General features: G+C 37.4%; 4 protein-coding genes across 4 annotated transcripts; 3 read left to right on the forward strand and 1 right to left on the reverse strand.

Moving 5' to 3' along the window:
• Positions 1-231: 231 nt before the first annotated feature.
• Positions 232-946, reverse strand: LOC142981910 (uncharacterized). The gene is made up of 2 exons (XM_076128051.1): positions 885-946; positions 232-509 (listed from the first exon to the last, which is right to left on the reverse strand). The coding sequence occupies exons 1-2, from the start codon at positions 937-939 to the stop codon at positions 232-234; spliced, it is 333 nt and encodes a 110-aa protein (XP_075984166.1). The 5' UTR covers positions 940-946.
• A 1,050-nt stretch (positions 947-1,996) lies between these two features.
• Positions 1,997-2,694, forward strand: LOC142981946 (uncharacterized). The gene is made up of 2 exons (XM_076128137.1): positions 1,997-2,061; positions 2,406-2,694. Exons 1-2 carry the CDS (start codon positions 2,007-2,009, stop codon positions 2,681-2,683), a joined length of 333 nt encoding a protein of 110 aa, XP_075984252.1. The 5' UTR covers positions 1,997-2,006; the 3' UTR covers positions 2,684-2,694.
• Positions 2,695-9,600: 6,906 nt separating this feature from the next.
• Positions 9,601-10,287, forward strand: LOC142981911 (uncharacterized). The gene is made up of 2 exons (XM_076128052.1): positions 9,601-9,665; positions 10,010-10,287. The coding sequence occupies exons 1-2, from the start codon at positions 9,611-9,613 to the stop codon at positions 10,285-10,287; spliced, it is 333 nt and encodes a 110-aa protein (XP_075984167.1). The 5' UTR covers positions 9,601-9,610.
• A 7,163-nt stretch (positions 10,288-17,450) lies between these two features.
• Positions 17,451-18,172, forward strand: LOC142981912 (uncharacterized). The gene is made up of 2 exons (XM_076128053.1): positions 17,451-17,519; positions 17,895-18,172. Exons 1-2 carry the CDS (start codon positions 17,465-17,467, stop codon positions 18,170-18,172), a joined length of 333 nt encoding a protein of 110 aa, XP_075984168.1. The 5' UTR covers positions 17,451-17,464.
• Positions 18,173-26,055: the final 7,883 nt, after the last annotated feature.

The following is a 26,055-nucleotide window of genomic DNA, read 5'->3' on the forward strand; positions in this document are numbered from 1 at the left end:
ATGGAGGTCAGATAGGTAGTCGCTCCATGTAAAACACTGGTTTACAGCTGCATCCGGTGAGACTGGAAGCCGACTCCAACATAGTTGAAAGAAAGGCTAGACTGATGATACGTGATAAGGACCTGAATATTAATAGTATTGTTACAATAAATCAAACTGATACATAAAAATGAATTTATTTGGAAGTTGTAGTTGACTACAGTTACGATAGTTAATTAATACTTATAACTTCTAGTAGTAAGATGTAGCTGTGAATCCTTGATTCGCAGCCATTTCTACCAACTGGTGAATTTTAGCATCTTTCGCGTTTACAATATTATGAGATTGATCAATATCAATGTCTCCCATGTGAGCGAGTCCAGCTAACTTCGATGCAGTCTCTCCACCGTCACGTGATGTGGCAAGCACCACTTGACCCATGTCTCCGTTGTTGACGATGCTAGTTGATCCATCTATGTGAAGCCTAGGAGCAGCTAGTGCGACTCCGGTGCTGGGACTGCCTGGTATCCCTGAGAAGGAAAATAATAACGAGTTAAGATAAAAAGTAAATGTACAAACAAATACGTAGTTATGAACAAGTGTGAGTAACAATCAGACTGACAGAAGACTCCGCGGAGGTTTACTCTAATAATAGTAGATCTCCGTGCCTCGGACAACACGTACTTGAGAGTGATGTAATAGAGAGTTTAGCTGTGTATGTACACTACACACTTGTCTACCATCAAGAACCTCGTGCGCTGTTTCAATGAAACTGGCAGCCGTGGCCGAGTATCTGTCAGGAGGACATTGTTCTTATTACTTTACCATCACTGTCATTAGTTAACATCTATTTAATATGTACACTATCGATGATGAAGAGTAAATGAATGATGTTAAATACTCACATGAGACAGCCACAGACACAATGAAGAACAGAGCGACTAACTTTACAGAGAACATGTTTGCTTCAGGTAGTTAATACTTGTGTGAAGTTCAACATTTAAAACGTTCTTTTATATGCGCCCTCTTCCAGTGTTATGACTAAACTTGGCTCAGATAGAGGTCAAAGACACTATTAATATTGCACAGATACTGTGACACTCTGTTATCAGACCGGATAATTCCCTTCAGCTTAAAGAAAGTACCAAATATTTGACTGAAACTACAACTTAGGCGTATTTGATTCAAGGATTGTTTATTTGTTCGTTATACAAACAGCACACGTGATATACAACTACTTCAGAGAACAATCATGGTGTGATTCTGATATGTACGTTGTATACGTATTATTGGTACACACGACATTTATGAACATCACTCAACTAATACATACTAAATACTACTCACACATTTAACACTTCAATACTTGAATAAACATAATATAAGGTTACAAGTAGGAAGATTTAATTTGCAATAGTGTTAAAAATGACGGAAAGGTGTCCGGTGTTTGTGAAAAACTTTTTTAAAACAAGAAAAAACTAACAGTACTTAACCCGACCTGGGAGTCGAACCCAAGACTCTAGTAGTTGGATGCACTACCGACCGCGCCACAGAGACTGTCATAATAATATATTATGTCAATATTTTAATATATCCCCCCATAATAGTCCGGAGTTTGGCAACATGCCCCATGTATGTATGGCAATACGCTCGCCTCGTGTCACAGGGGACTTATATTGTGAATAACCAAATGATTGAGATTGCCTCTGTTCTAGAAGATTGCTAATTGCACCTAGTTGTAAATTTCTTTATGAAAAAAATCATTTTATTATTTCTTTATTTCAAAACGTGAAAGCATCCGGCCTACATGTAGCTACATCTTAACAGGCGTGATGTTATGTATGTATGTATGTGTGTGTACTGACGGGAATTATCCGATTTGATAAACGTCACAATATTTGTACGATATTAAAAATGTCTTTGACCTCTATCTGAGCCAAGTTTAGTCATAACACTGGAAGAGGGCGCATATAAAAGAACGCTTTAAATGTTGAACTTCACACAAGTATTAACTACCTGAAGCAAACATGTTCTCTGTAAAGTTAGTCGCTCTGTTCTTCATTGTGTCTGTGGCTGTCTCATGTGAGTATTTAACATCATTCATTTACTCTTCATCATCGATAGTGTACATATTAAATAGATGTTAACTAATGACAGTGATGGTAAAGTAATAAGAACAATGTCCTCCTGACAGATACTCGGCCACGGCTGCCAGTTTCATTGAAACAGCGCACGAGTTTCTTGATGGTAGACAAGTGTGTAGTGTACATACACAGCTAAACTCTCTATTACATCACTCTCAAGTACGTGTTGTCCGAGGCACGGAGATCTACTATTATTAGAGTAAAACTCCGCGGAGTTTTCTGTCAGTCTGATTGTTACTTACACTGGGTTTTATCTCAACTCTTTATTATTTTCCTTCTCAGGGATACCAGGCAGTCCCAACACCGGAGTCGCACTAGCTGCTCCAAAGATTCACATAGATGGATCAACTAGCATCCTCAACAACGGAGACATGGGTCAGGTGGTACTTGCCAATTCACGTGACGGTGGAGAGACTGCATCGAAGTTAGCTGGACTCGCTCACATGGGAGACATTGATATTGATCAATCTAATAATATTGTAAACGCGAAAGATGCTAAAATTCACCAGTTGGTAGAAATGGCTGCGAATCAAGGATTCACAGCTACATCTTACTACTAGAAGTTAGTAGTATAACATAAACGTATTATGTAAATTTTAATAAAATATTTTTATATATTTATTTAAATGTTCTGATTTACAATCATATTCCTGTACGCGCTCGTAAAGTATTGAACTAATATTGAGCACTCAAATAAACAATGATACAGGGTTGTGGTGTACCGTGTAAGTCTACTCGAAACATTTAGAAGACTACAGTACACCTGCGTCATGAAATTGATCCGAATGAGACAAACTAGAGGATTGATTGTTGAAAAATAAATCAGTTTAAGAAAATTGTTTTTTCTTTACGAAATGCTGAAACACGTCATATCTTAGGCAGCTATTCTTCATATTATAAAACCCATTACTGTCCCACTGCCGGGCAAGGGTCTCCTCCCGTAATGAGGGAGCGGTTAGGCCTTGAGTCCACCACGCTGGCCAAGTGCGGGTTGGGGACTTTACATGCCCTCAATAAATGTATTAAACAAATTGTAGGCATACAAGGTTTCCTTACGATGTTTCCTTCACCTCTGGAGCAAGTGATAATTATTTCTAATACACACATAATTTTGAACGGTCGTTGGTGTGTTGCCTCGGGTTCGAACCTGCGACCACTTGCGTGGGAGGTGTTATTCTTCAGATTCATTAAAACACATCTATAGACATTTTTTCTAACAAGATGTAATAGTTTACGATAGTATCAATACGCACAGAAACAATCTTAAATGTTAAGTCAAAAGGTAGAGTCTGTGGCGCGTTCAAAACAGTTTTGTTCCTTTGTGTTTACACGCCAGGAAAGGCGAGACCCCGGGATAATAAACACATGAGGAAAGGGCATGACATACTATTTCATTGAAGATGGCTGTCGCCAACCTCAGCCGATGACAACTGAAATATGAAAAGGAATAATCGACGATTACAAATTAAAATGACCATCTATATTTCAATGACATTAGAGTCGTAAAACTCTAATAAATCCTCACTGTTTAAGCATTTTTTTTCGATCATATACGTATTATTTTATACTAGCTGACCCGCGCAACTTCGCTTGCGTCACATTAGAGAGAATGAGGCGCCCATAGCCAGTTGCGCTCACCGGTCGGTAAACGATCTGTGGGTTAAGCAAACCTTGGCGCGGTCATTCCATAGATGGGTGACCGCATAAGTGGTATTTGAGCTGGGCGTCTCCGTGCTTCGGAGGGCACGTAAAAAGTCGGTCCCGGTTGTTGTCTATTAAGATAACAGTCGTTAAGCCATGTCAAAGGCCTGACGGGCTTGAACAACTTTGACACTAGGTTGACCACTAACCATACGATATGAATGAATGAAGTGAAAATTTTCCCCGCTTCTGTAACATTTTTTACTGGTACTCTGCTCCTATTGGTCGTAGCGTGATGATAAATAGATTATAGTCTTCCTAGATAAATGGGCTATCTAATACCTACTGAATTTCGCAAATCGGACCAGTAGTTCCTGAGATTAGCGCGTTCAAACAAACAAACAAACAAACAAACTCTTCTACTTTATAATTTTAGTATAGATTTTTACAGCCGGCTACTTCTGTGAAAGAGTAGTGAAAGACATTGTTTATAAGCGTTAGAAAATGCCCCACGGAAATTTATATATTATTACAAATCGTGATACAAGATGAGTAGTTTATGACTATACAACAGGTCATGGGAAATGACAGAAAGTTTTAAAAATACATTTTAGGTGTAAGAGAAGTCAAAATCATAGTTAAGTGACATATTAGTTTGCAAAGTTTTCGCTTAATAATTAATGTTGTGTTTCTTAACACGGCGAAAATTGTATATAGTCGCTCTTCTCGATGCTTGTGAACTAATTTCAGCTCACACACTAGAATGCCTCCGTGGCGCAGCCGGTAGTGCTTCTGACTGCTAGTCATGAGGTCTCAGGTTCAATTACCAGGTGGGCAAAGTGCTATTAGCCTTTTCTAATTTATGTTAGACTAGAGGCCATCCGCGGCTTCGTCTGCGTGGAAACCCTTACCGTGTTAATCCTGATCCCTGGGGAGTTCCGAGATAAGAAGTAGCCAATATGTTATTCTGGGTCTTTAGCTGCCTATATACCAAATTTCATAGTATTCGGTTCAGTAGTATTTGCGTGAAAGAGTAACAAAAATTCATACATATATTCTCACAAACTTTCGCATTTATTATATTAGTAGGATTAGTAGGATACGTGCCCTCCGAAGCACGGAGACGCCCAGCTCAAATACCACAATGCGGTCACCCATCTATGGAATGACCGCTTTGCTTAACCTTGAGATCGTTTACCGACCGGTGAGCACAACGGGCTATGGGCGCCTCGTTTATTCCTCGTTTATGGGGTTATTGGTATTATAAACGTAAGAGTATACAAATATAATCAGAAATCTCCGAACTGCTAAACTATTGGGAGTAACACGTGTTATTGTAAGTCGTCCGTAAAAGATAGACACATGCTGTATGAAATTATAACAAAAATATCCTTTTTAAAATTTTTTTTTTTTTATAAATTTATGTAAAATATTTCCGTTATACATGGTTTCTATGTAGCTTTAACCATTAAGCTGCGACGGAAGTATAAAAAATCAGGCAACTTCTCCCGTTTCCCCAACATGTCCTGTCACTGCTCTCCTCCTATTGATTGTAGCGTATTGAAAAGTATACTATAACCTGCTCAGGAGTATGACGAATAACTGTACCAAGTATCGTTAAAAACCGTTAAGTAGTTTTTGTTTCTATAAGGCACTTGTCCCACCGCCGACGATGAACGAGTAACGAGTAAACGAGGTAATTTTAAGATTATTACTGAATTTAAATTCGGTAATTGTTGTTTCATTAAACAGAATTTTGGTATAAAAACAATCATAAGTAGTTTTATACATTATTTATTGCTCTTGATGCACACTAAGGATAGTTTATATGTTGAAAATTTTATAATTCTTAGTGATCCTTCCAGTTAGAACTATCTTCAATGATTAGAACACACGCCGAGAGAGCAACCAGCTGTCATTAAACAACTACGCACTCGCTCCCCGCGGCACGCCAACTCGTTACTCGTTCATCGTCGGCGGTGGGACAAGTGCCTAAAGAATATGCAGACAGACGGACAGACAGACAGACAGGCAGACAGACAGACAGACAAAAATTTTACTGATTGCATTTTTGGCATCAGTATCGATCACTAATCACCCCCTGATAATTATTTTAAATATATATTTAATGTACAGAATTGTCCTCTGTACAGATTTATTATAAGTATAGAAGATTAACAACATCCAGCCTCAGTGCCGCAGTCGTAAGTGTATACCACTACAACAGCGCGATTCTGTACAGTCGGTACTGTCGAGTGTCGAAAAAGTAAATGTTGGTAAATAGTTCCTACGATGCCCACTAGAGGCGTTAATCAGTAGCCCGATTCTCTACTACTATCGTCTACCGACAACCGACCTGTCATCGAGAAATTTTGTATGAAAATCTGATTAGCGCCTCTGACGGGTGTCGTAGAAAACATTTTGGCAGTACATTCTAAACGTCAAAATTTCGATAGCTAGCCGAGGTACAGATTTTCCTACAAAATTTCTTGACAGCTAGCCAGTTGTCAAAAGTCGATTAATAGTAAAAAAGAATCGAGCTCCTGATATCAAACTATCGGGTTGGATTCCCGAATCGGACGTCTAATTACTGCCCAGAATATGGTAAATTGTAGTTATGTCTGATTGTGTTAACACCACCATCTAAAACAATACATTTTTGTTCTCGTTTATAAATAATCGCTCATAATTATTGTTCATTGAATCTGTATAACTTTTCATCGTTTATCAAATATTTACAACATTAAAACGTATTACGCGAAAATATTGCTAATAAGTGATATGATTGTTAATAAGAACACATCAATAAATACATACAAATATATTTATTAAAAATTCCATATATATTATAATAATGGTAATACTGACAAGTATTAAGCTGATGCTGTGAATGGTTGATTCGGGCCAACTACCGCATACTGACCGATTTTGGCACCTTTCCCGTTAAAAATATTATTCGAGATATTGACTTTTTGTCCGCCATTAGTCTTTGATGCTATGGCTGCAGCGTCATATGATTGAAATACCATCTGACCGATCTCTCCGAGATTCATGACATTATTTGATGCATTTACGTCAGGTCTCGGAGCAGCTAGTGCGACTCCGGTGCTGGGACTGCCTGGTATCCCTGAGAAGGAAAATAATAAAGAGTTAAGATAAAAAGTAAATGTACAAACAAATACGTAGTTATGAACAAGTGTGAGTAACAATCAGACTGACAGAAGACTCCGCGGAGCTTTACTCTAATAATAGTAGATCTCCGTGCCTCGGACAACACGTACTTGAGAGTGATGTAAAAGAGAGTTTAGCTGTGTATGTACACTACACACTTGTCTACCATCAAGAAACTCGTGCGCTGTTTCAATGAAACTGGCAGCCGTGGCCGAGTATCTGTCAGGAGGACATTGTTCTTATTACTTTACCATCACTGTCATTAGTTAACATCTATTTAATATGTACACTATCGATGATGAAGAGTAAATGAATGATGTTAAATACTCACATGAGACAGCCACAGACACAATGAAGAACAGAGCGACTAACTTTACAGAGAACATGTTTGCTTCAGGTAGTTAATACTTGTGTGAAGTTCAACATTTAAAACGTTCTTTTATATGCGCCCTCTTCCATTGTTATGACTAAACTTGGTCTAGATAAAGGTCAAAGACATTTTCATATCGTAATATCAAATCGGATAATTCCCGTCGGAATCCATATTGGGTCGGGGAAAAGTCTTTTATTTATTTATTATTAATTTATTGGATCACCAACAGTAGACATATTATTACATTCTGTTAAAAGGAGTAACTTAAAAGGCATTCCTAATATGTATACCTGTTACAGGTGAAAGGCCACAGACACAATGAAGAACAGAGCGACTAACTTTACAGAGAACATGGTTGCTTCAGGTAGTTAATACTTGTGTGAAGTTCAACATTTAAAACGTTCTTTTATATGCGCCCTCTTCCATTGTTATGACTAAACTTGGTTTAGATAAAGGTCAAAGACATTTTCATATCGTAATATCAAATCGGATAATTCCCGTCGGAATCCATATTGGGTCGGGGAAAAGTCTTTTATTTATTTATTATTAATTTATTGGATCACCAACAGTAGACATATTATTACATTCTGTTAAAAGGAGTAACTTAAAAGGCATTCCTAATATGTATACCTGTTACAGGTGAACACATCATTCACTAAAACTGCTATGAAAAGTATTTTCTCATTATAGTATGTATGAACTTGTAATAAAATCTCTCTGGCTTCAAGAATCACAAATGAGCACACGGTACATTAGGTTTCTTTCAGTGAGCTCGTGAGGTACCCAAATATCGAGCTTTTTTGTGTAGAGAAAAGATTTTATTACAAGTTCATGCATACTATAATGCGTAAAGACTTTCTCCCTGACCTAATACATACATACATATCATCACACCTGTTGAAGCCGAAGATGAAGGCAGAGGTAGGCCGGGGGCCTACGTTTGGAAATGAAAAATGTACTCTGAAGAAATTAGAACACCCTTTTCATAGAAAAAAAAAATAAACACGATGAAACTGGCAGCTTTATTGCACAGAGACAATCTCTAACATTATGTTATTCACAACGTAAGTCTCCTGTAACACGAGTCGAGTGTATTGCATATAATATGTATATATAACTAGCTGACTCGCGCAACTTCGCTTGCGTCGCATAATGGAGAACGCGTTATTTTTTCCCCCGTTTTTGTAACACTTTTATTGGTACTCTGCTCCTGATATACAGCCTATAGCCTTTCTCAATAAATGAGCTATCTAACACTGAAAGAATTTTCCAAATTGGACCAGTAGATCCTGAGATTAGCGCGTTCAAACAAACAAACAAACTCTTCAGCTTTAAAGTATTAGTATAGATCTATGTATATGTGCCTTATGTACATGGGTCACATTGCCAAACCCCGGGCTTTATCTGAAGAAAATCTATACTATCTATACTAATATTATAAAGCTGAAAAGTTTGTTTGTGTGATTGTTTGTTTGTTTGAACGCGCTAATCTCAGGAACTACTTGTCGGATTTGAAAAATTCTTTCAGTGTTAGATAGACCATTTATCGAGGAAGGCTTTAGGCTATATAAGATCACGCTACAGCGGAGTAGCAACGAAAAATGTTACAAAAACGGGGAAAATTATGACCCACACTCTCTTATGTGACGCAAGCGAAGTTGCGCGGGTCAGCTAGTATTAAAATAATTAAATTATATGGCTATGATAATATTATACGATAGTCTCTGTGGCGCGGTCGGTATGTTTCCAACTGCTAGGATCTCGGGTTCGACTCCCAGGTCGGTTGGTCTTTATTGTATCAAAACGAAGGATTTTCAAAAACATCGGACTCTTTCCCGTTTTTTTTTTTACGCGATTACTAATAAAACCTACTTGAAACCTTATATTATGTATGTTTCTTATATCGAAGTGTTAAATGTGTGAGTAGTATTTAGTACGTATTAGTTGAGTAATGTTCATAAATGTCGTGTGTACCAATAATACGTATACAACGAACATATCAGAATCAAACCATGATTGTTCTCTGAAGTAGTTGTATATCACGTGTGCTGTTTGTATAACGAACAAATAAACAATCCTTGAATCAAATACGCCTAAGTTGTAGTTTCAGTCAAATATTTGATACTTTCTTTAAGCTGAAGGGAATTATCCGACCTGATAACAGAGTGTCACAGTATCTGTGCAATATTAATAGTGTCTTTGACCTCTGAGCCAAGTTTAGTCATAACACTGGAAGAGTGCGCATATAAAAGAACGTTTTAAATGTTGAACTTCACACAAGTATTAACTACCTGAAGCAAACATGTTCTCTGTAAAGTTAGTCGCTCTGTTCTTCATTGTGTCTGTGGCTGTCTCATGTGAGTGTTTAACATCATTCATTTACTCTTCATCATCGATAGTGTACATATTAAATAGATGTTAACTAATGACAGTGATGGTAAAGTAATAAGAACAATGTCCTCCTGACAGATACTCGGCCACGGCTGCCAGTTTCATTGAAACAGCGCACGAGTTTCTTGATGGTAGACAAGTGTGTAGTGTACATACACAGCTAAACTCTCTATTACATCACTCTCAAGTACGTGTTGACCGAGGCACGGAGATCTACTATTATTAGAGTAAAACTCCGCGGAGTTTTCTGTCAGTCTGATTGTTACTTACACTGGGTTTTATCTCAACTCTTTATTATTTTCCTTCTCAGGGATACCAGGCAGTCCCAACACCGGAGTCGCACTAGCTGCTCCAAAGATTCACATAGATGGATCAACTAGCATCCTCAACAACGGAGACATGGGTCAGGTGGTACTTGCCAATTCACGTGACGGTGGAGAGACTGCATCGAAGTTAGCTGGACTCGCTCACATGGGAGACATTGATATTGATCAATCTAATAATATTGTAAACGCGAAAGGTGCTAAAATTCACCAGTTGGTAGAAATGGCTGCGAATCAAGGATTCACAGCAACATCTTACTACTAGAATTTAGTAGTATAACATAAACGTATTATGTAAATTTTAATAAAATATTTTTATAAATTTATTTAAATGTTCTGATTTACAATCATATTCCTGTACGCGCTCGTAAAGTATTGAACTAATATTGTGCACTCAAATAAACAATGATACAAGGTTGTGGTGTAAGTCTACTCGAAACATTTAGAAGACCACAGTACACCTGCGTCATGAAATTGATCCGAATGAGACAAACTAAAGGATTGATTGTTGAAAATAAATCAGTTTAAGAAAATTGTTTTTTCTTTACGAAATGCTGAAACACATATCTTAGGTAGCTATTCTACATATAAAAAATTTATCCCATTACTGACCCACTGCCGGGCAAGGGTCTCCTCCCGCAATGAGGGAGGGGGTTAGATCAAAATCAAAATCAAAATCAAATCATTTATTCATTTAGGTCAAATATTGACACTTATGATAGTCGTTACAATTACTGAATCTACCACTAGCTCGGAAAGGGGGTAGAGCCTTATGAGAAGAGCTAGCGAGAAACTCACGGCCACTCTTTTCAATCGCCAAAAAGTTTTACAATGTGGTTGATACAATAATTGATCATGCGAGGAGCTGCCAACAATCAGCGATATAGACTAAACGTCAATTAAGTTAAATGAACATAGCTAGGTTATTTATTAGTCTCTGATCATACCGTATGTTGGGAGCACCTACTAGCATGTGATAATAAGAATATGGGCAGCAAGTGAGCACACTGGTTGTGAACATTATAAAAGAAAAAAGTGTCAGTTTTATGAATAACATCAAATTGTACGTAACATCACCTATTTGCATCATTAATTGCCCATATTTTACAATATTTAGACCTACTGCTACTGAGTTTATACAATTTATAGCAAAGTTCCCTAATTTCAAAGAATCCTAACCAAGCGAGCGACTAATCCCAAGAGCTATTGTCGTTTAGATACTCATCAATTCTGTAATAAGCTTTCCTAACGAGATGTTCCTTAACAGCAACTTTGAATTTTGGCAGGGGTAAATCCATGATGTGCTTTGGAAGCTTGTTGAAGAAACGAATGCCGAGACCTACAAACGAATTGTGCACCTTGTGTAAACGATGATGGGGACCTACTAATTTGTGTCTGTTTCTAGTGTTGTAATTGTGTCTATCGCTATTTGTTGCGAAAGTCCCTAAATTTTGTTTTATATACAACAAGTTTGCAAGCACATACTGTGAGGACACCGTCAGTATCCCTATCTGCCCAAAAAGCTCTCTCAAGGAGTCTCGCGCTCCTAAACTATAAATTGCACGGATAGCTCTTTTTTGAAGGACAAAAATAACATCTATATCAGCAGCCTTACCCCACAGTAATATACCGTAAGACATGACGCTGTGAAAATAACTAAAGTAAACCAGTCTTGCCGCATCCACACCAGCAAACTGTCTTACTTTTCTGATTGCGTACGCGGCGGAGCTGAGTCTCCCCGAGAGATGCGCTATTTGAGTGCCCCATTGGAGCTTGCTATCCAGACTGATACCTAAAAAAGTTGCCGAATCTACCAAATCGATAGTTTGCCCATTTACGACTATGTTAGTACCTAAATTCCTCGCGTTGGGCATAGTGAACCTAATGCACTTAGTTTTGTTAGAATTTAATAACAGATTATTACAAGTGAACCAGTTGTGGACCTGTTCAAGAATACTATTGATATCAATAAAACAAGACTTCGAACGATCTACTTTAAAAATGAGTGAAGTGTCATCTGCAAATAATATAATATCACATAAGTCCTGCACCTGAAAGGGGAGATCGTTTATATATACGAGAAAAAGAAACGGACCGAGTATCGAACCCTGAGGCACGCCGAGAGAAACAGCTGAACCTGAAGACCTTACACCATTGATATCTACTCGTTGAATCCTATTACTCAAATATGACGCAAGTAAATCGAGTCGATCGATCTTCAGTCCACCACGCTGGCCAAGTGCGGGTTGCGGACTTTGCATGCACTCAATAAATGTATGTATTAAACAAATTTTAGGCATGCAAGGTTTCCTCACGACGTTTTCTTTCACCGTTGGAGCATGTGATAAATTATTTCTAATACACAAACAACTTCGAAAAGTCATTGGTCTGTTGCCTCGGGTTCGAACCCGCGACCACTTGCGTGGGAGGTGTTATTCTTCAGATTGATAAAAAACATCTACTAGACATTTATTCGAACAAGATGTAATAGTTTACGATAGTATCAATACGCACAGAAACAATCTTAAATGTTAAGTCAAGAGGAAGAGTCTGTGGCGCGTTGAAACAGTAATTTATTTCCATTGTGTTTAATACACGCCAGGAAAGGCGAGACCACGGGATAATAAACACTAGAGGAAAGGGCTTGACATACTATTTCATTAAAGATGGCTGTCGCCAAACTCAGCCGATGACAACTGAAATATGAAAAGAAATAATCGACGATTACAAATTAAAATGACCATCTATATTTCAATGACATTAGAGTCGTAAAACTCAAATAAATCCTCACTGTTTAAGCATTTTTTTTGATTATTTAGGTATTATTTTATATAGCTGACCCGCGCTACTTCGCTTGCGTCACATAGGAATGAATGGGTCAAAATTTTTCTCGTTTTTGTAACATTTTTTCCTGGTACTCTGCTCCTATTGGTCACTTCTGTGAAAGAGTAGTGAAAGACATTGTAAGTATATAAGCGTTAGAAAACGCCGCATGGAAATTTATATCATTGCAAATCGTGATATAAATTAAGATGAGTAGTTAATGTAGTTTATGATTATAAAATAGGTCATCGGAAATGACAGAAAATTTTTAAAAATACGTTTTAGGTGAAAGCGAAGTCACTCGTCAAAACATAGTAAAGTTACATATTAGTTTGCAAAGTCTTCGCTTAATTTCTGACTGCTAGTCATGAGGTCTCAGGTTCAATTACCAGGTGGGGAAAGTGCTGTTAGTCCTTTTTTAATTTATGTTAGATTAGCTTCCGCCCGCGACTTCGTCCGCGTGGAAACCCTTACCATGTCAATCCTGATCCCTCGGGAACTCCGGATTAAAAAGTAGCCTATATGTTATTCTGTGTCTTCAGCTACCTATGTACCAAAATTTCACTGTAGGTCGAATACCTACAGTGAAATTCAGTTCAGTAGTATTTGCGTGAAAGAGTAACAAAAATTCATACATATATTCCCACAAACTTTCGCATTTATTATATTAGTAGGATACGTGCCCTCCGAATCACGGAGACGCCCAGCTCAAATACCACAATGCGGTCACCCATCTATGGAATGACCGCTTTGCTTAACCTTGAGATCGTTTACCGACCGGTGAGCGCAACGGGCTAGGGGCGCCTCGTTTATTCCTCGTTTATGGGGTTATTGGTACTTATTATAAACGTAAGAGTAACCAAATATAATCAGAAATCTCCGAACTGCTAAACTATTGGGAGTTACCCGTGTTATTGTAAGTCGTCCGTAAAAGATAGACACATGCTGTATGAAATTATAACAAAAATATCCTTATTAAAAATATATTTTTTATAAATTTATGTTAAATATTTCCGTTATACATGGTTTCTATGTAGCTTTAACCATTAAAGCTGCTCACGCGACGGAAGTTTAAAAAATCAGGTAACTTCTCTCGTTTCCCCAACATTTTCTTTCACTGCTCTGCTCCTATTGATTGTAGCGTAATGAGAAGTATACTATAGCCTGCTCAGGAGAATGAAGAATAACTGTACCAAGTATCGTTAAAAACCGTTAAGTAGTTTTTGTTTCTATAAAGAATATACAGACAGACGGACAGACAGACAGACAGGCAGACAGACAGACAAAAATTTTACTGATTGCATTTTTGGCATCAGTATTGATCACTAATCACCCCCTGATAGTTATTTTAAAAATATATGTCATGTACAGAATTGACCTCTCTGCAGAATTATTATAAGTATAGAAGATTAACAACATGCAGCCTCAGTGCCGCAGTCGTAAGTGTATACCACTACAACAGCGCGATTCTGTACAGTCGGTACTGTCGAGTGTCGAAAGTTTAACATTTAAATGTTGGTAAATAGTTCCTACGATGCCCACTAGAGGCGTTAATCATTACCTCGATTCTCTACTACTGTCGTCTACCGACAACCGACCTGTCATCGAGAAATTTTGTATGAAAATCTGATCAGCGCCTCTGACGGGTGTCGTAGAAAACATTTTGGCAGTACATTCTAAACGTCAAAATTTCGATAGCTAGCCGAGGTACAGATTTTCCTACAAAATTTCTTGACAGCTAGCCAGTTGTCAAAAGTCGATTAATAGTAAAAAAGAATCGAGCTCCTGATTTCAAACTATCGGGTTGGATTCCCGAATCAGACGTCTAATTACTGCCCAGAATATGGTAAATTGTAGGTATGTCTGATTGTGTTAACACCACCATCTAAAACCATACATCTTTGTTCTCGTTTATGAATAATCGCTCGTAATTACTGTTCATTGAATCTATATAACTTTTCATCGTTTATCAAATATTTACAACATTAAAATGTATTATACGAAACTACTGCTAGTAAGTGATATGATTGTTAATAAGAACGCATCAATTATAAATACAAATATATTTATTCAAAATTTCATGCATTATATTATAATAATGGAAATACTGATAAGTATTACGCTGAAGCTGTGAATGCTTGATTCGGACCAACTACCGCATACTGACCGATTTTGGCACCTTTCCCGTTAACAAGATTATTCGAGATATTGACTTTTTGTCCGCCATTAGTCTTTGATGCTATGGCTGCAGCGTCATATGATTGAAATACCATCTGAACGATCTCTCCGAGATTCATGACATTATTTGATGCATTTACGTCAGGTCTCGGAGCAGCTAGTGCGACCCCGGTGCTGGGACTGCCTGGTATCCCTGAGAAGGAAAATAATAAAGAGTTGAGATAAAAAGTAAATGTACAAACAAATACGTAGTTATGAACAAGTGTGAGTAACAATCAGACTGACAGAAGACTCCGCGGAGGTTTACTCTAATAATAGTAGATCTCCGTGCCTCGGACAACACGTACTTGAGAGTGATGTAATAGAGAGTTTAGCTGTGTATGTACACTACACACTTGTCTACCATCAAGAAACTCGTGCGCTGTTTCAATGAAACTGGCAGCCGTGGCCGAGTATCTGTCAGGAGGACATTGTTCTTATTACTTTACCATCACTGTCATTAGTTAACATCTATTTAATATGTACACTATCGATGATGAAGAGTAAATGCATGATGTTAAATACTCACATGAGACAGCCACAGACACAATGAAGAACAGAGCGACTAACTTTACAGAGAACATGTTTGCTTCAGGTAGTTAATACTTGTGTGAAGTTCAACATTTAAAGCGTTCTTTTATATGCGCCCTCTTCCAGTGTTATGACTAAATCGCGTTCAGATAGAGGTCAAAGATATTTCCATATCGTAATTTCAAATCGGATAATTCCCGTCGGTATCTATATTAGGTCGGGGAAAAAGTCTTTTATTTATTTATTTATTTATTTATTTTATCTATCACCAACAGTTGACATATAATTTCATTCTGTTGAAAGGTACAGTAACTTAAAAGGCATTCCTAACATGTATACCTGTGACAGGTGAACACATCGTTCACTAAAACTACTATGAAAAGTATTTTCGCATTATAGTATGTCTGAACTTGTAATAAAATCTCTTTGGCTTCAAGAATCACAAATGAGCACACGGTACATTAGGTTTCTTTCAGTGAGCTCGTGAGGTACCCGAATATCGAGCTTTTTTGTGTAGAGAAAAGATTTTATTACAAGTTCATGCATACTATAATGCGAAAAGACTTTCTCCCTGACCTAATACATACATACATAACATCACGCCTGTTGAAGCCGAAGATGAAGGCAGAGGTAGGCCCACGTTTGGAAATGAAAAATGTACTCTGAAGAAATTAGAACAGCCTTTTCATAGAAAAAAAAAAATTAAACACGATGAAACTGGCAGCTTTATTGCACAGAAACAATCTCTAACATTATGTTATTCACAATGTAAGTCTCCTGTAACACGAGGCGAGTGTATTGCATATCTTTATATATATAATTCTTCTGTAAGTGTGTATGTCACTGAACTTCTCTTAAAGGACTGGACCGCTTTTGATGAAATTTTTTGTGTGTGTTCAAGGGGATCTGAGAATGGTTTAGATTCACAATTTTGTCCGCTGGACAATGTTTTTTTTATTTAATTTTTATGGCAAAACAACGTTTGCCGGGTAAGCTAGTATGTATATATAACTAGCTGACTCGCGCAACTTCGCTTGCGTCGTATAATGGAGAACGCGTTAATTTTTCCCCCGTTTTTGTAACACTTTTATTGGTACTCTGCTCCTGATATAACGCGCTAATCTCGGGAACTACTGGTCGGATTTGAAAAATTCTTTCAGTGTTAGATATACAATTTATCGAGGAAGGCTTTAGGCTATATAAGATCACGCTATAGCGGAGTAGCAACGAAAAATTTTACAAAAACGGGGAAAATTATGACCCATATTCTCTTATGTGACGCAAGCGAAGTTGCGCGGGTCAGCTAGTATTAAAATAATTAAATTATATGGCTATGACAATATTATACGATAGTCTCTGTGGCGCGGTCGTTTTGTTTTTTGTCGGTTTGTCTCGGGTTCGACTCCCAGGTCGGTTGGTCTTTTCTTGTATCAAAACGAAGGATTTACAAAAAAATCGGACACTTTCCAGTTTTTTTATACGCGATTGCTAATGAAACTTACTTGTAACTATATATTATGTATGTTTCATATATCGAAGTGTTAAATGTGTGAGTAGTACTTAGTACGTATCAGTTGAGTGATGTTCTCTGAAGTAGTTGTATATCGCGTGTGCTGTTTGTATAACGAACAAATAAACAATCCTTGAAACAAATACTCCTAAGTTGTAGTTTCAGTCAAATATTTGATACTTTCTTTAAGCTGAAGGGAATTATCCGACCTGATAACAGAGTGTCACAGTATCTGTGCAATATTAATAGTGTCTTTGACCTCTATCTGAACCAAGTTTAGTCATAACACTGGAAGAGGGCGCATATAAAAGAACGCTTTAAATGTTGAACTTCACACAAGTATTAACTACCTGAAGCAAACATGTTCTCTGTAAAGTTAGTCGCTCTGTTCTTCATTGTGTCTGTGGCTGTCTCATGTGAGTATTTAACATCATTCGTTTACTCTTCATCATCGATAGTGTACATATTAAATAGATGTTAACTAATGACAGTGATGGTAAAGTAATAAGAACAATGTCCTCCTGACAGATACTCGGCCACGGCTGCCAGTTTCATTGAAACAGCGCACGAGTTTCTTGATGGTAGACAAGTGTGTAGTGTACATACACAGCTAAACTCTCTATTACATCACTCTCAAGTACGTGTTGTCCGAGGCACGGAGATCTACTATTATTAGAGTAAACCTCCGCGGAGTCTTCTGTCAGTCTGATTGTTACTCACACTTGTTCATAACTACGTATTTGTTTGTACATTTACTTTTTTTCTTAACTCGTTATTATTTTCCTTCTCAGGGATACCAGGCAGTCCCAACACCGGAGTCGCACTAGCTGCTCCAAAGATTCACATAGATGGATCAACTAGCATCCTCAACAACGGAGACATGGGTCAGGTGGTGCTTGCCACATCACGTGACGGTGGAGAGACTGCATCGAAGTTAGCTGGACTCGCTCACATGGGAGACATTGATATTAATCAATCTAATAATATTGTAAACGCGAAAGATGCTAAAATTCACCAGTTGGTAGAAATGGCTGCGAATCAAGGATTTACAGCTACAACTTACTACTAGAAGTTAGTAGTATAACATAAACGTATTGTGTAAATTTTAATAAAATATTTTTATATATTTATTTAAATGTTCTGATTTACAATCATATTCCTGTACGCGCTCGTAAAGTATTGAACTAATATTGTGCACTCAAATAAACAATGATACAGGGTTGTGGTGTAAGTCTACTCGAAACATTAAGAAGATTACAGTACACCTGCGTCATGAAATTGATCCGAATGAGACAAACTAGAGGTTTGATTGTTGAAAAATAAATCAGTTTAAGAAAAGTGTTTTTTCTTTACAAAATGCTGAAACACATATCTTAGGCAGCTATTGTTCATGGAATAAATTTAACCTACTACTGTCCCACTTCTGGGCAAGGGTCTCCTCCCGTAATGAGGGAGGGGTTAGGCCTTGAGTCCACCACGCTGGCCAAGTGCGGGTTGCGGACTTTGCATGCCCTCAATAAATGTATTAAACAAATTTTAGGCATGCAAGGTTTCCTCACGGTGTTTTCCTTCACCGTTGGAGCATGTGATAAATAATTTCTAATACATACATAACTTCGAAAAATCATTGGTGTGTTGCCTCGTGTTTGAAGTCGAACCTGCGACCACTTGCGTGGGAGGTGTTATTCTTCAGATTCATTAAAACACATCTATAGACATTTTTTCTAACAAGATGTAATAGTTTACGATGGTATCAAGACTCAGAGAAACTATCTTAAATGTAAAATCAAGTGGAGGAGTCTGTGGCGCGTTCAAAACAGTTTCTTTCCTTTGTGTGTACACGCCAGGCAAGGCGAGACCACGGGATAATAAACACATGAGGAAAGGGCATGACATACTATTTCATTGAAGATGGCTGTCGCCAACCTCAGCCGATGACAACTGAAATATGAAAAGGAATAATCAACGATTACAAATTAAAATGACCATCTATATTTCAATGACATTAGAGTCGTAAAACTCTAATAAATCCTCACTGATTAAGCAAAATTTCACTGTAGGTATTCGGTTCAGTAGTATTTGCGTGAAAGAGTAACAAAAATTCATACATATATTCCCACAAACTTTCGCATTTATTATATTAGTAGGATACGTGCCCTCCGAATCACGGAGACGCCCAGCTCAAATACCACAATGCGGTCACCCATCTATGGAATGACCGCTTTGCTTAACCTTGAGATCGTTTACCGACCGGTGAGCGCAACGGGCTATGGGCGCCTCGTTTATTCCTCGTTTATGGGGTTATTGGTATTATAAACGTAAGAGTAAACAAATATAATCAGAAATCTCCAAACTGCTAAACTATTGGGAGTTACACGTGTTATTGTAAGTCATCCGTAAAAGATAGACACATGCTGTTTGAAATATTTCCGTTATACATGATTTCTATGTAGCTTTAACCATTAAAGTTGCGACGGAAGTATAAAAAATCTGGTAACTTCTCCCGCTTCCCCAACATTTCCTGTCACTGCTCTGCTCCTATTGATTGTAGCGTAATGAAAAGTATACTATAACCTCCTCAGGAGTATGACGAATAACTGTACCAAGTATCGTTAGAAACCGTTAAGTAGTTTTTGTTTCTATAAGGCACTTGTCCCACCGCCGACGATGAACGAGTAACGAGTAAACGAGGTAATTTTAAGATTATTACCGAATTTAAATTCGGTAATTGTTGTTTCATTAAACAGAATTTTGGTATAAAAACAATCAAAAGTAGTTTTATACATTATTTATTGCTCTTGATGCACACTAAGGATAGTTTATATGTTGAAAATTTTATAATTCTTAGTGATCCTTCCAGTTAGAACTATCTTCCATGATTAGAACACACGCCGAGAGAGCAACCAGCTGTCATTAAACAACACAACGCACTCGCTCCCCGCGGCACGCCAACTCGTTACTCGTTCATCGTCGGCGGTGGGACAAGTGCCTAAAGAGTATGCAGACAGACGGACAGACAGACAGACAGGCAGACAAAAATTTTACTGATTGCAATTTTGGCATCAGTATCGATCACTAATCACCCCCTGATAATTATTTTAAATATATATTTCATGTACAGAATTGTCCTCTGTACAGATTTATTATAAGTATAGAAGATTAACAACATCCAGCCTCAGTGCCGCAGTCGTAAGTGTATACCACTGCAACAGCGCGATTCTGTACAGTCGGTACTGTCGAGTGTCGAAAAAGTAAATGTTGGTAAATAGTTCCTACGATGCCCACTAGAGGCGTTAATCAGTACCTCGATTCTCTACCACTATCGACTACCGACAACCGACCTGTCATCGAGAAATTTTGCATGAAAATCTGATCAGCGCCTCTGACGGGTGTCGTAGAAAACATTTTGGCAGTTCATTCTAAATTTCAAAATTTCGATAGCTAGCCGGTTGCCGGTAGTCGATAGTAGTAGAGAATCGAGGTACAGATTTTCCTACAAAATTTCTTGACAGCTAGCCAGTTGTCAAAAGTCGATTAATAGTAAAAAAGAATCGAGCTCCTGATTTCAAACTATCGGGCTGGATTCCCGAATCAGACGTCTTATTACTGCCCAGAATATGGTAAATTGTAGGTATGTCTGATTGTGTTAACACCACCATCTAAAACCATACATTTTTGTTCTCGTTCATAAATGACCGCTCAGAATTACTGCTCATTGAATCTATAAAACTTTTCATCGTTTATCAAATATTTACAACATTAAAATGTATTATACGAAAATATTGCTAATAAGTGATATGATTGTTAATAAGAACGCATCATTAATAAATACAAATATATTTATTCAAAATTTCATATATTATAATAATGGTAATACTGATAAGTATTAAGCTGAAGCTGTGAATGCTTGATTCGGACCAACAACCGCATACTGACCGATTTTGGCACCTTTGCCGTTAACAAGATTATTCGAGATATTGACTTTTTGTCCGCCATTAGTCTTTGATGCTATGGCTGCAGCGTCATATGATTGAAATACCATCTGACCGATCTCTCCGAGATTCATGACATTATTTGATGCATTTACGTCAGGTCTCGGAGCAGCTAGTGCGACCCCGGTGCTGGGACTGCCTGGTATCCCTGAGAAGGAAAATAATAAAGAGTTAAGAAAAAAAGTAAATGTACAAACAAATACGTAGTTATGAACAAGTGTGAGTAACAATCAGACTGACAGAAGACTCCGCGGAGGTTTACTCTAATAATAGTAGATCTCCGTGCCTCGGACAACACGTACTTGAGAGTGATGTAATAGAGAGTTTAGCTGTGTATGTACACTACACACTTGTCTACCATCAAGAAACTCGTGCGCTGTTTCAATGAAACTGGCAGCCGTGGCCGAGTATCTGTCAGGAGGACATTGTTCTTATTACTTTACCATCACTGTCATTAGTTAACATCTATTTAATATGTACACTATCGATGATGAAGAGTAAATGAATGATGTTAAATACTCACATGAGACAGCCACAGACACAATGAAGAACAGAGCGACTAACTTTACAGAGAACATGTTTGCTTCAGGTAGTTAATACTTGTGTGAAGTTCAACATTTAAAACGTTCTTTTATATGCGCCCTCTTCCAGTGTTATGACTAAACTTGGTTCAGAGGTCAAAGACATTTTCATATCGTAATATCAAATCGGATAATTCCCGTCGGAATCCATATTGGGTCGGGGAAAAGTCTTTTATTTATTTATTAATTTATTAATTTATTGGATCACCAACAGTAGACATATTATTACATTCTGTTAAAAGATACAGTAACAAAAGGCATTCCTAATATGTATACCTGTTACAGGTGAACACATCATTCACTAAAACTGCTATGAAAAGTATTTTCTCATTATAGTATGTATGAACTTGTAATAAAATCTCTCTGGCTTCAAGAATCACAAATGAGCACACGGTACATTAGGTTTCTTTCAGTGAGCTCGTGAGGTACCCAAATATCGAGCTTTTTTGTGTAGAGAAAAGATTTTATTACAAGTTCATGCATACTATAATGCGAAAAGTCTTTCTCCCCGACCTAAAATGTACACTGCCGGGAATTATCCGATTTGATAAGAGTCACAATATTTGTACGATATTAAAAATAACTGCATATAGCCTTTCTCAATAAATGAGCTATCTAACACTGAAAGAATCTTTCAAATCGGACTAGTAGTTTCTGAGATTAGCGCGTTCAAACAAACAAACAAACTCTTCAGCTTTATAGTATTAAGTATAGATCTACATAAATATATGTGCCTTATGTACATGGGTCATGTTGCCAAACCCCGGGCTTTATCTGAAGAAAATCTATAATATCTATACTAATATTATAAAGCTGAAGAGTTTGTTTGTGTGATTGTTTGTTTGAGCGCGCTAATCTCAGGAATTACTGGTCCGATTTGAAAATTTCTTTCAGTGTTAGATAGACCATTTATCGAGGAAGGCTTTAGGCTATATAAAATCACGCTACAGCGGAGTAGCAACGAAAAATGTTACAAAAACGGGGAAAATTATGACCCATACTCTCTTATGTGACGCTAGCAAAGTTGCGCGGGTCAGCTAGTATTAAAATAATTAAATTATATGGCTATGATAATATTATACGAGTCTCTGTGGCGCGGTCGGTATGTTTCCAACTGCTAGGGTCTCGGGTTTAACTCCCAGGTCGGTTGGTCTTTTCTTGTATCAAAACGAAGGATTTACAAAAACATCGGACACTTTCCAGTTTTTTTTATACGCGATTGCTAATGAAACCTACTTGTAAGTATATATTATGTATGTTTCATATATCGAAGTGTTAAATGTGTGAGTAGTACTTAGTATGTATTAGTTGAGTGATGTTCATAAATGTCGTGTGTACCAATAATACGTATACAACGTACATATCAGAATCAAACCATGATTGTTCTCCGAAGTAGTTGTATATCACGAGTGCTGTTTGTATAACGAACAAATAAACAATCCTTGAATCAAATACTCCTAAGTTATAGTTTCAGTCAAATATTTGATACTTTCTTTAAGCTGAAGGGAATTATCCGACCTGATAACAGAGTGTCACAGTATCTGTGCAATATTAATAGTGTCTTTGACCTCTATCTGAACCAAGTTTAGTCATAACACTGGAAGAGTGCGCATATAAAAGAACGCTTTAAATGTTGAACTTCACACAAGTATTAACTACCTGAAGCAAACATGTTCTCTGTAAAGTTAGTCGCTCTGTTCTTCATTGTGTCTGTGGCTGTCTCATGTGAGTATTTAACATCATTCATTTACTCTTCATCATCGATAGTGTACATATTAAATAGATGTTAACTAATGACAGTGATGGTAAAGTAATAAGAACAATGTCCTCCTGACAGATACTCGGCCACGGCTGCCAGTTTCATTGAAACAGCGCACGAGTTTCTTGATGGTAGACAAGTGTGTAGTGTACATACACAGCTAAACTCTCTATTACATCACTCTCAAGTACGTGTTGTCCGAGGCACGGGGATCTACTATTATTAGAGTAATACTTTTTATCTTAACTCGATATTATTTTCCTTCTCAGGGATACCAGGCAGTCCCAACACCGGAGTCGCACTAGCTGCTCCAAAGATTCACATAGATGGATCAACTAGCGTCGTTAATCAAGGAGACATCGGTCAGATGGTGCTTGCCACATCACGTGACGGTGGAGAGACTGCATCGAAGTTAGCTGGACTCGCTCACATGGGAGACATTGATATTAATCAATCTAATAATATTGTAAACGCGAAAGATGCTAAAATTCACCAGTTGGTAACAATGGCTGCGAATCAAGGATTCACAGCTACATCTTACTACTAGAAGTTAGTAGTACTTAGGTCACTACTTATATTTTGAGCCTTGACGAATCTGATTGTTTTAGACGTCAATTGGTGTTTTCATCGTAAAGTTTGACATTTTTGACTACTACATTCCGAAGAACGTTTTGAAATCTGCGCTGAAAATATTTTCAATATAGTCGATCGAAAATTGTAAGTGTGCGGAAAAATGGCATTCGGATGTTAACATTTTCGTGCAAATATTTTTTACGACTTTCGACGTGACTTATCGAAACAGTCGTGTCTATATCGACTTATCTATTATTTTGGCGATAAAGTCCGATCCTTTGAAAATTTAAAACGCCAATAAATAGAGTTCTGTCATGATTATTTTTCCCTCACCAATGAAATTCCTGAAGGTCGTCCAAGGTCACCAGTTGTGTCCGGAAAAAATGATGCTGGGCGAATATTTATTATGCATTTTCGTTTCCTGATGCATCAAAAGAATAACAAAATCCTAAACATTATTTCCACTCTTAGATATAAAATATTAGGTAACAACATTTCCCATTAGAAGATTTTTTCTAAACAAACCATTTTTTTTTTACAACAATTAGATAAGGTTCTCGCGCCGATTAGCGCAAATAAATGCTTGAAAAATCTATCGTTTTGCTTAAAAAATACATGTATCAAATCGTGATAGAACACGGATCTCGGATCTATGCGCATAATGCGAAAAATAAACACCAGTCGACTTTATGGGTGCTTTAAGATGAACCAAATCCAGAAAAAGTTATTCGCGCTCGAAGCATTTCGAAACAAACGGTCCCTTGATTTTTTATAAAAACTTTATCATCTCACAAAGTGCCTTCAGAAAAACTTAGAATGGTTAATTTTTATTGATTTACAACCAAAAATTTGCCTAAAGTCTGGTTTGAAATATGGAAAAACCACAAAATCCTACAGGTCGAGTTCTATAAAAACAATGTCAGCCTTAACGCATCTTGTTAAACAACCGGCTAATATGTGGACGAAAACATCGAATGAATGGGTTTCTCGCCATACCGTAACAGTTTGACAACAAATGACTTTATTTTAATCAAAAACGTCAACAATAAATACCGTAAACATTAACTTTTCATCGGCTCAAGTAACAGGTTATGCTTTTAAACACCTTGTTTTTGAGTGGTCTTCGGGAAAGAAAAAAAAATATTAAAAAAATATTTCGATCGGATAAAAATCTATCTAGATCATGCATAAGAATACCCGAGAACACGATAAAGTAGTTTTCACTCACATATTTACCGTTTTTCATAGTTAGGCTCAAAATATAAGTAGTGGCCCACGTATAACATAAACGTAGTATGTAAATTTTAATAAAATATTTTTATATATTTATTTAAATGTTCTGATTTACAATCATATTCCTGTAGGCGCTCGTAAAGTATTGAACTAATATTGAGCACTCAAATAAACAATGATACAGGGTTGTGGTGTAAGTCCACTCGAAACATTTAGAAGACTACAGTACACCTGCGTCATGAAATTGATCCGAATGAGACGAACTAGAGGTTTGGTTGTTGAAAAATAAATCAGTTTAAGAAAAGTGTTTTTTCTTTACGAAATGCTGAAACACATATCTTAGGCAGCTATTGTTCATGGAATAAATTTAACCTACTACTGTCCCACTGCTGGGCAAGGGTCTCCTCCCGTAATGAGGGAGGGGTTAGGCCTTGAGTCCACCACGCTGGCCAAGTGCGGGTTGGGGACTTTGCATGCCCTCAATAAATGTATTAAACAAATTGTAGGCATGCAAGGTTTCCTCACGATGTTTTCCTTCACCTCTGGAGCAAGTGATAATTATTTCTAATACACACATAATTTTGAACGGTCGTTGGTGTGTTGCCTCGGGTTCGAACCTGCGACCACTTGCGTGGGAGGTGTTATTCTTCAGATTCATTAAAAAACATCTACTAGACATTTTTTCTAACAAGATGTAATAGTTTACGATGGTATCAAGACTCAGAGAAACTATCTTAAATGTAAAATCAAGTGGAGGAGTCTGTGGCGCGTTCAAAACAGTTTCGTTCCTTTGTGTGTACACGCCAGGCAAGGC

Source organism: Anticarsia gemmatalis, chromosome 20 (assembly GCF_050436995.1).
Source record: "Anticarsia gemmatalis isolate Benzon Research Colony breed Stoneville strain chromosome 20, ilAntGemm2 primary, whole genome shotgun sequence".
NCBI lineage: Eukaryota > Metazoa > Arthropoda > Insecta > Lepidoptera > Erebidae > Anticarsia > Anticarsia gemmatalis.

Coding starts and splice junctions, on each gene's coding strand:
- LOC142981910 (XM_076128051.1), bottom strand. CDS start 939: ATGTTCTCTGTAAAGTTAGTCGCTCTGTTCTTCATTGTGTCTGTGGCT. Junction 510..884: donor TGTGTCTGTGGCTGTCTCAT/GTGAGTATTTAA, acceptor TTTCCTTCTCAG/GGATACCAGGCAGTCCCAGC.
- LOC142981946 (XM_076128137.1), top strand. CDS start 2,007: ATGTTCTCTGTAAAGTTAGTCGCTCTGTTCTTCATTGTGTCTGTGGCT. Junction 2,062..2,405: donor TGTGTCTGTGGCTGTCTCAT/GTGAGTATTTAA, acceptor TTTCCTTCTCAG/GGATACCAGGCAGTCCCAAC.
- LOC142981911 (XM_076128052.1), top strand. CDS start 9,611: ATGTTCTCTGTAAAGTTAGTCGCTCTGTTCTTCATTGTGTCTGTGGCT. Junction 9,666..10,009: donor TGTGTCTGTGGCTGTCTCAT/GTGAGTGTTTAA, acceptor TTTCCTTCTCAG/GGATACCAGGCAGTCCCAAC.
- LOC142981912 (XM_076128053.1), top strand. CDS start 17,465: ATGTTCTCTGTAAAGTTAGTCGCTCTGTTCTTCATTGTGTCTGTGGCT. Junction 17,520..17,894: donor TGTGTCTGTGGCTGTCTCAT/GTGAGTATTTAA, acceptor TTTCCTTCTCAG/GGATACCAGGCAGTCCCAAC.